Here is a 10326-nt window from a genome sequence, read left to right on the forward strand (position 1 = left end):
CCAACTGCGGGTGTGCTTCTCTAACATCATTTAGACTTGTCAGACTCTATTTCGATGATGACAAAATAATCTCATCTCAAGACTCCTAACATCCAATCCCTCCCTTCATTGGCATAGGATACTCCTTAGGAGTACAATCTACAACACAAGTTGGTACTATAATTGTTTCATCGTCTAATGTGGTAATTGTCGATCTACACATAGGCGCATTATATAGTAACATCAATGTTTTACAAAAAAAAATTGACAAGCTATATCAATATATGAATTTACATTTCATAACACCAAGTATATCAAGCATCTCATATTCAAATATTTAAACATTATCAAATACATAGTGGCATGCACAATTTCAATCAACAAAATCAAGTGAGTCAAGTAATCATAACAATCCAATAGCAACATAGCAACTAATTCACAACAACACCAATTACACATGATATAAATCAATCAAGAACTTAATATGTTTTCAATCTTATTTTATCTCACAATTCCATATTTGCACATATGTCTTAATTGCATTTTTGACCCCTTAACTAATTAAAATACAAAACAACTCCCCTATGTATTGAATCTTTGGCAGTTTTGGCCCCCAAGGCCACTTTCGACTTAGTCTTGGCTGACGTGGCACCCACATCCCTTAAGTGAGGTGCCACGTGTCGACCATTGTGGGTGCCACGTCAACGAAGACTAAGTCAAAAGTGGCATTGAGAGCCAAAACTGCCAAAGATTCAATACATAGAGGGGCTGTTTTGTATTTTAATTAGTTAGAGGGTCAAAATCGCAACTTTTGAAAAGATAGAGGATCAAAAATGCAATTAAGCCATATATATATATATATATATATATTAGATCAAACACCTTTTACATGGACCATAAAAATTCATTTTCATTTTTTTTTTTTTTTTAAGGAAAATTCATTTTCATTGTTCACAATTAAGTAATTTTATTTGTCCACCTATGAAAAGTGATTGATACCCAACAAACGATAGCCACAAATGAATGGGTTAAAAAGTGTCGAAGCAAACATATGTTAATTGGAAGTGTATGTATAGGTGGCGCAGTGAGGAGCGACATAATCGCTAACTAAAAAAAAACATGGGTTTTGTTGGAGCAGCGAGTAGCACATCTTCATTGCTGCACTCTCCGCTTCTATACCCATTTCTCTTCCCTTCTTCTTCTTCTTCCTCTTCTTGTCGTCTCCATAGAACCACCACCAAGCAGCTCCGGCCTCCCGTTGTGGTATGTTGCTCTCGTCACCAGCAAGATCCAATATGCAACAAGAGAACGTTTCTGTTAATGGGTGTTGCTGTTCTTCCCTTTCTTAAATTCAACACTGCCGACGCCGCTGTTGAAGGAATTCTTTCATCACCAAGTATGTTTGTTATTACATTATTACTCTCATTGTTTTATTTGTTATTTATGGACCAATAAAATCATTATTATTATTATTATTATGACATTATCTTGTTTTGTGTGGGGGGATACATGAATGTTTTCGTCGATGACGGTCTTAGAATACGTGGTTGGGCCTAATACAATCTCACAAGTGAGAACTGCCCCCCTCCTATAAACACGTGCTCAGGTCATCTCTCATCCAACGAGAGACTTTTAACATAGGGAGAGTCTATCTTGTTTAAGGTCTAGGATAAAGTACTTATTTCCCCGATGATAATTTATTATTATGACATTGGTACATATGAAATGTTAGTTATAAGAAAATATGTGGTGTGTTTTTTTGTCGCAATTACGAGAAAATAGACACTTTTTTGTTGGTGTTTCAAGTGTGGTTAAAAGTCTTGCATTCGATGAAAAAATAATGTATAAGTGGGTGACAGGTATGAAGATGTGGTGTCCAACTCACATGTGTGGTTGCTCTTACCTCGATGTAATTTGAACCTCCAATGTTTTAAGGCTCCCATTAAATTCCAACAATATCAACTACATTAATTGTTAGAATTGTTTTTATACCGGTATGTAATGTGAGATATATGTTTACTAGAAAATCACATATTGTGTATCAAATATTTGAAAGTTTAATGAAGGTGCATTGTTGGTGTAAAACTATTTTGCACCAATGACAATTCAACTTATTGTCACATAAGTTCGTTTTAAAACTGTATTTTAAAGATAAATTGATTCTTATTTGTTGTTAATGTAAAATTAGTTTACACCGACTGTGCATACCCCCTTTTCTCAATAGTTAATGTTAAGGGTATATTTGGGGTAAGATTTCAGTTTTAGGCATTAAATAAGCGCCTTGGTCTCGGTGATTTTTATAATTTATCGCCTAAGAAGCATGACACTCATAGGTTCAGGGGTACCAGCATGGCCGGCCTACGTTGGTATGGGTTGGACATTGACAATCTTACGACATGTGTCAGACACTTCAATAACTCTTTCTTGGCTTCAACACTCCTCTGATACTTTACTTAGGCATTCAAAATATCCTTTAAAAGTGTTACAAAATAGTATTTTAGTTAGGCTTTCAAAATATCCCGCATATAGAAGTCCTAGTCTTCTTTGCTTTTCATCTTTCTTTCCCAATTTCCCATTTTCGATTCTCCATTTCCAGTCTCATAATTCGCCTCTTTTTCAGTCTTCATCTTCATTTCATCCCGTGTTCGTAGACAACGTTTCCCTTCTTCTCGGGACTCTGTTCGCAGTCGACGTATCCGCTCTATTCGCAGACGACGTATGCTTTCCGACAATGTCTCAATGCCTCTCTTTAGTCCCGATGTCTCCCTCTCTGACGTTGTCTCGTCGTCTGTATCTTCATCAGCATCCACAAATCCAGGTACCTCTTTGATTGGTTGCATGGTGATTTCAGTAGTAGTTTCATGATGTCTTAGTTTGAAACTTACTCTGCAGTAGATTTTGTGCTTACTGTATATTTGTCAACATTTTAAAATGTAAAAATTAGCATCTGTGTGGTGTGTTTTTAAAATATTTTGTGGTAATCTTGATTCTCAATTTAGATACGTATAAATGATGTTCATATTTGATTTGATCTAATTATAATAAACATAGATATAGACGTGTCGGTGTCCTATATATTGGACATTAGTGGTGTCTCCGCGTCTGTCTCGTGTAGGATCTTTGTGTTTGTGTCCGTGCTTCATAGTTTAATGCAAACTAAGTCATGTGTACCCAATGGATTTTTCCCAGTGGAAGCATGCTAATTCCGCAAGTGAGGAGATTGTGCACAGGGTTTCTCCTTACTAGGAGTTACTTGGTTCGATCTTTTGTGAAAATAAATCCTCTGGAGAGGGGTCTTACTCTTGTTGCTTTATCAGTCTCAAATGGACAGGTGAAATTGCTATTTATAGCAAACGAAACTAATTAGTATTAGTCTTTATAGCGGACTGGCTTCTTTGAGTGATACTCCGTCACTGTGGTGCTCGGTAGAAAATTTTAAAAATAAAAAATTGTACTCGATGCATGCCTTACCCAAATATTTGTTCGATTGAATGCAATGCACTGTTTCAAAATTTGAGACGAATTGAAAGTATTTTTAACTTAATAGATTGATTTTGATGGCCATTTTTAAATTCTCATACAATTATTTATAAAAACAATACACCTCATCCAATAATTGTGTTGCATGGGCAGTTTGGGCAGAAAGGTCTTCTTTTGCTATTCTTTATGAGTTTTTTCCGATTTTGCAAAAAAAAAAAAAAAAACTAATGATAATCAGAATTTTTCAGAGTTTCACATTGGATGAGATATAACATGAAAAATTGTTTATAAGTGGGAAGCATCCCTCACCTTGTAAGCCAGTTTTGTATGGTTGAGTTAGGTACAACCCAAATTTGAAGGTGGTATCAAAGTTTATCCAAGATCCGTTGGGCTACCAACCATCAGACCACTTGGGTCACGCTCTAAATGTTCAATCCTGAGGTGAAGGATTGTGTAGAAGTGTGTTAATAGTCTCTAGTTGGACGAGATATGACCTGGAAAAAAAGGTGGTCGGCATCTCTCATCTTACAATCCGGTTTTGTAAGATTGAGTTACGCACAACCCAAATTATAAAACGTTCCATGTGATGTTTTGGACAACTTAACTACCATACTCTATGTTGGTGGTTGGCATTCGTAGAGAACGAAATGAGAAGAATATGGAATAAATGTTCTCTCTCTCTCTCTCTCATTAAAATTATTCAGCTAAAAAGTTCATAACTAGTTTCCCTACCAATGCAAAATAGGTTTCAACTTCTGAATATAATTCTTTTCTTCCTTCTTTATATTATGAGTCTAGAACTTTTATTATTTTCTTCAAGGATGTAAATATATGGATACTTAACTTCCTTTAGTTAATTAACTATCAAAGCATCAACCTTTCCCTTGCTGTTTTTCTACTTTGTTATTGTGATTTGTGGTATTTTGCAATATACTTTTAAAGCTCCATTAATATGTCAAAAGGAGATCTGCATGTTATCCTTTCTTGAATCATGACTGTGTATGTATATGCATGCATTGTTTTGGCCCTTGCTTTGTTAGAGTGTCTGCGTCCTTAATCTCGTGATGTGGACTATGATTCGCTTTTATTTTCAACTGTTCATTGAAGTATCACTTGGTTCTTTGTTTTAGTAACTTGTGTAATTATCCATTCTCCTTACAGAAGAAAGTGAGGTGAAGATACCGGAGGATAAAAAGCTAGGCGAGGTTTGTTTTCTGTTAAATTCAGATACAAACGTTGAATATTAATTTGTGCCTATTGTTTTGTCCTTTGGATGTTTACGTATTCTAAACTTATTGCTTCTATGGACAGGCAGCACCTGAAATGGAGAAACCATCTACTTCCTTTGTGTCTCTTCTGAATGGAATTGGAATCATATCTTCTGGTCTGTTGGGGGCTCTCTATGCACTCGCTCAGAAAGAAAAGTTGGCTGCTGTTGCAACAATAGAAACAGTAAGGTTCTATGCACTTTAACTATGATTTTAGAAACCGGTAAGACATGTATGGCCTTTGAGGAATGTCTCTCTTCTAAGTTATGTAGCACTGGCATTTCAGATTGACGGTGTGTCTAAGTGTCCGGCATGTATTGGTGCCCAAGACTTGTATGACCTGACACTAACCCATGTTATTACATTCAATCTTTTCAATTTCTCAAATCCTTGTCTCGGTGTTGGTCTTCTGTTCGGTGTATGTGTCTGTTTCAGTGCTTCATAACTTTTAAGTAAAGTCATAGTTTAAAGAGGAAAGTGAGGGATTACTCTTCTCTTTTTGATGTTTCTAGAGGAACGACAATGATTGATCTCTTTCCATCTAGATTTTTTTTAAATGGTTAATTTTCAAAGGAGTATTTTCTTTTTAGTATGTGTTAGTCATATTTTACTGGCTAATGTGCACAGATGAGCAACAAACTGAAGGAAAAAGAAGAGCAGTTCGTTTCATTGTGGAAGAACTACGAGTTGAAGTTATCGAACGAGCAGGAGGAACGAGCCAAACTACTTGGAAAGGCAAAGGAAGAGCAGAAAGCTCTGATCGAACAACTAAATTCTGCAAAGAGTACTGTCACCAGTTTGGGAAAGGAGCTAAAAAGCGAGAAAAGTTTGATTGCAGAGCTAAAACTTCAAATTGACAGACTTGAAATCGATCTTACAAAGGCCGATACGGATAAGAAAGATCTTGAAAACAAATTGAAAGAAAAGGTAGATTCTATTGAAATTTTACAAAAAAGAATTAATCTGCTTAGTGAAGACCTCAAGGACAAAGAACATGTTGTTCAGAGTCTGAATTCATCTCTTGCAGAAAAGGAGTTGGAATTGAGGAATTTGAACTCTACCTATGACCAAACCAAAGATGAATTATCCAATGCTCATTTGCATGTTCAAGGGTTAAAAGATGAAATACTGAAAAGCCAAGAGGAACTAGAAGGAAAAGATTCCTTGGTGATGGAACTAAATTCAAGAGTGAGTTCCTTAAATCTTGAGAATAATAACTTAAGGAGTGAATATGATGTATTGGAGAAGGAATTCAATGACCAAAAGTTGACGTCTGAAAAGAAGGCCGCTTTGGATGCTAAGGTTTTGAAAGAAAAAGAAGACGAGCTTCATCAGCTAACAGATAAATTTGAACTCGCCTTAAATGAATCAAGCGAAAACCAGGTTGTCATCGCTGATTTAACCAAAGAACGAGAAGGTTTAAAAGAGTTACTAGAGAATGAATCAAAGAAAGTGAGTAATTTGAAGTATGAACTCCAAGTTACTCAAGAGAATCTTGAAAATTCAAGAAATGACTCTGCTGAACTGGAAAAACAGCTAAATAAGTCAAACAATCTGTGCAAAGATCTTGAGCTTCAAGTCTCTAAGCTTTCATCTGAGCTCGCCGAAGTTAAGGAGTTGCTACAGCGTAGACTTGATGATACAAAACTTGAGGCGGAAAAATTAACTACGGAGCTTATAACAGTAAAGGAACATTTGAAGAAAGCCGAAGAAGAGCTGCAAAGTACCTCTCATGAACTAACGACTACACTTGAAACCCGCGATGGCCTACAAAAAGAATTAATTGAGATCTACAAAAAGGCTGAAGTCACATCAGAGGTTTTGAAGGAAGAAAAGAAGCTAGCTGCTTCTTTGAATAACGATTTACAGGCTTTGAAGGAGCAAGTATTGAAGGACAAGGAGTCGCGGAGAACTATTGAAATGGATCTCGAGGAGGCTACCAAATCACTAGATGAAATGAATCGAAATTCTGTGATCCTTTCTAGTGAACTAGAAGAGGCTAAATCACTTATTTCTAGCCTTGAAAATGAGAAAGAGGTTCTTGCCAAGTACCTTACAGAACAAAGAAATGCAAGCAAAGAGGCCCAAGAAAACATTGAAGATGCTCATAACCTCATTACTAGACTTGGCAAAGAGAGAGAGAGTTTAGAGAGCAGAGGGAAGAAATTGGAAGAGGAATTGGCTTCTGCCAAGGGTGAAATATTGCGGTTGAGAAGTCAGATCAGTTCTTCGAAATCAAAAGTTGTTAAAAATGAGCAACAAGTACAGAAAAATGAAGCTGAAACCAATTCTTCAAAATCAAAAGTCGTTAACAATGAGCAGCAAGTACAAAAAAATGAAGCTGAAACCAATTCTTCAAAATCAAAAGTTGTTAACAATGAGCAGCAAGTACAGAAAAATGAAGCCGAAACCAAAGAAGTTGTCGTAAGTGCACGGAAGAACGTTCGAAGAAGAAAGACTAATCCTTCATAACAGAGAAAAAATCGAGTTTTGTATTCGAAAATAAAATTGGAAGTTGATATTGTTACACTTTATTCACTTTGGATAAGTTTTCATGTTGCAATAGTATTGTACAAATGAAATAACACAGTAGGAAGTGCTGAGCTATACTTTTAGGACTGTTGATTTGTAATAATTTTCATAATGGCCTGAGGAAAAAAAGAATGAGAATGCTTGGTTGTTTTTTGACAGTGAATACTGTTTGATATTCCTTGTCTCTCAACAAAATCATCATGCAACTAGGTTAGAGCATCCAGCAAATTACATGCATGTGATGAAAATAATTCGCATTAGCGTGAATGTAATATGATCCAAAAGCATTATATTTTTACTCAATAAAAAACAAACAAATTATATGTAGTTGGTAGGGATATTGCATATTATATGCAGGGGTCGGGGTTCGAACCTCGGACACTTCACTTCTCTGCAATTTAATTGTGTGAGCTCTAGCCATTAGGCTATTTGACAACAAAAAAAATTAAAAATACTCTACATTTGCCCCTTTTTATAAGCTCCATTTTACACTACAAAATGGACTGATTAGGGAGAAAGGTATAACTTGTATGGTAAATCTCTAAAGTACTATCAAAATTCTATCAGGTCACTTGACATGGATGCTAGAGTTTTGTGCTTATCATACATTAATTGAAAGTCCAAGCAATTTGATCTCCTTTTTAATTTGGGGATAAGAAATATTAGTAAATTATTTTCTTTTTCGTTCAAGTTTGAACGCAAGACCTTTAACTTCTTCCCCTTTATCTTTAATTTAAATCAGTTGAGCTATCCAACCTCCAAACAATTTGATCTCTTAAATTTGTAAATAGTAATTTATTCTCTTAAAAATGAAGTGCGAAAATCAATTTTGTCCCTCCATCAAAACACTTTTTTTTAAAAATATCCATCAAAACCAATTAAAAAAACACATTGTCTTAATGGTGCTAAATTCAAAGAAAAAAAGATTAAATTGACTGATACTTTATAATTTAATTCTCATCTCACAATTTTGAGGGATTAAATTGTCGAGCCCATGCAATTTCAATAAAAAAAATTTATATATATAATTTGATCTCTTATATTATAGAAAAACAAAAACGGGTACCTTTTTCTCTACCGTCATCCTCTACCTCTAGGGTTTCAGCGCAGCATCAAGATACGACTAATAATGGGTAACCCAAAGATTCATGTTAACATTGTGGTTATTGGTCATGTTGACTCTGGGAAGTCAACCACTACTGGTCACTTGATCCACAAGCTTGGATATATTGACAACCATGTCATTGAGAGTCTCTTCGTGTGCCTCCAATGATTTGCTGCATCAACAAGATGGATGCCACAACACCTACATACTCCATGGATAGGTTTCTAGAAATTAAAAGGATACTTCATCTCTGGTTTTGAGCGAGATAACTTGGTTGAGCCCTCTACTAACCTTGGTAGGTACGACGGTCCCACCCTTATCGAAGCTCTTGACCATTTGAAACTGCCTGTGTCTATGAGGGAAATTCACAAGCCTCTCAGGATACGAATTCATGGTTTCTACAAGGTTGGAGGAATCGGAAATGTGCCTGTGGGACGTATTGTGACTGGTTACTTGACACCTGGGATGGTGATGAATTTTGCCCCAACTGGGCTGCAACGCAAAGTGAAGTCTGTGAAGATTGATGGTGAAGTTCTTCTCTCTGTTGCCTTTCCTGGTGACTTTGTGGGATTAGATGTCGAGGATGTTGCTGCTAAGGATCTCCAGCCAGGTTATGTTGCCTCAAACTCCAACAATGACCCAGCCATGGGGGCCGCTGACTTTACATCTTATCTTATCATTACAAAGGACCCTGGCATGATTCAAACTGGCTATACACCTGTTCTTGACTGCCACACCTCCCACATTGCTGTCGAGTTTTCTGGTAAGGAAATTGCAAAGATGCCCGGATTCTTGATGAATGGTGTGATGCTGCTGTTGTTAAGATGATTCCCGCCAAGCCTATGGTGGTAGAGGCTTTCTCTCAATATCCTCCACTCGGCTGTTTTGTTGCTAGAGACATGCGTCAAACTGTGGCTTTTGGAGTCATAACGTATGTGACCAAGTTAACCAGCATTGAAGAAGATGATCAATCTATCTAGGAAAGTCTATTGTCGTTATTACAATAAATGGTATTTGATCCGCAGTATGTCTATATAGCATCTAGTGTCTGCACTGTTGTCTTGCAGCTTTCGTTCCCAGAACTGGCTTCTAGATCGACAGTGGCAGGGCCATTTCTTTTTGGTTTTTATGCTATGATTAGTGTGTGATAGGATCTACTTTAGTACTTGGTGATACTCATCACATATCAGTTTGTCTAGTGTGAATACGTGGATTGGATTTTGTAGGCAGCAAGTTTCCGAACCTGCTGATTTTGTTTTGAATGTCAACTCTTTCCATTTCTTTTTCTTTTGCTGGGTTAGGCAATATAAGTGGCCAAGATGACAGGAGCATTTTTGAATGTCACTTGCAGAATGATCAGATCATTTAATTATTCTTGTCTAAAATTTAAATTTATATATATATATATATATATATATATATAATTCACTAAGCATCAAGTCCTAAAAGCCACCCTAAAAATAAACAAAATTTTCAAACGGTTAGCATGATCCAGTTGCTAGATTAGACCACCAAGAGGAAATTTAAAAAAAAAAATATATACATGTTAGTGTAGGTTAAACCAGTTTTTCACAAGTTAAACAAATGCCTTACATTTTAGGAAATTAAAAAATGAATATTATACAAATGCCTTACTACAGAATAGAAAATTACCTCTTAGCTTAACTGAATATTTTATTTATACAAAATATCAAATAGAATAAAAATATTTTTTTATGGCATAAAATTGCTTAATTATTTATAACTTCTCAACAATGTCCTGTCATAAAAAACATATTTGATTTTTTTTTCCCCAATTTATCGTCATTGATATGCATAAGTTTCTTTTATTCCTTGAAAAATTGGTAAAATTGTGATCCCCATAAGAATAACTCAGTTTGGTAGAGATATTAGAAACCGAAGTTTAAATACAAAAAATTTCACTAAGTTTACCTTAAGGGATGAAATTCTGACCAATAAAAA

General features: G+C 35.7%; 1 protein-coding gene and 1 pseudogene across 2 annotated transcripts; both read left to right on the top strand.

Annotated features, from left to right (window-relative positions):
• The first annotated feature begins 994 nt into the window (after window positions 1-994).
• On the top strand, window positions 995-7432 carry LOC11445122 (MAR-binding filament-like protein 1-1). 2 transcript variants are annotated; one of them, XM_024782905.2, is made up of 5 exons: window positions 995-1375; window positions 2600-2797; window positions 4621-4664; window positions 4771-4911; window positions 5355-7432. In XM_024782905.2, the coding sequence occupies exons 1-5, from the start codon at window positions 1099-1101 to the stop codon at window positions 7197-7199; spliced, it is 2505 nt and encodes an 834-aa protein (XP_024638673.1). In that variant the 5' UTR covers window positions 995-1098; the 3' UTR covers window positions 7200-7432. The 2 variants fall into 2 exon arrangements, with proteins under 2 accessions (XP_024638673.1, XP_003606225.1); XM_003606177.4 differs by lacking the exon at window positions 2600-2797 and having other exon boundaries at window positions 998-1375.
• A 581-nt stretch (window positions 7433-8013) lies between these two features.
• On the top strand, window positions 8014-9650 carry LOC11444001 (elongation factor 1-alpha 1-like; annotated as a pseudogene).
• Window positions 9651-10326: the final 676 nt, after the last annotated feature.

Source organism: Medicago truncatula, chromosome 4 (genome assembly GCF_003473485.1).
Source record: "Medicago truncatula cultivar Jemalong A17 chromosome 4, MtrunA17r5.0-ANR, whole genome shotgun sequence".
In the NCBI taxonomy this organism is placed as follows: domain Eukaryota; kingdom Viridiplantae; phylum Streptophyta; class Magnoliopsida; order Fabales; family Fabaceae; genus Medicago; species Medicago truncatula.

Excerpts from the sequence above, each read along its gene's own strand:
- LOC11445122 (XM_024782905.2), top strand. The coding sequence starts at position 1,099 with ATGGGTTTTGTTGGAGCAGCGAGTAGCACATCTTCATTGCTGCACTCT. Across the intron at positions 1,376-2,599 it reads AGGAATTCTTTCATCACCAA|TCTTCATCTTCATTTCATCC; the intron begins GTATGTTTGTTA and ends CCTCTTTTTCAG. Across the intron at positions 4,665-4,770 it reads AGGATAAAAAGCTAGGCGAG|GCAGCACCTGAAATGGAGAA; the intron begins GTTTGTTTTCTG and ends TTCTATGGACAG.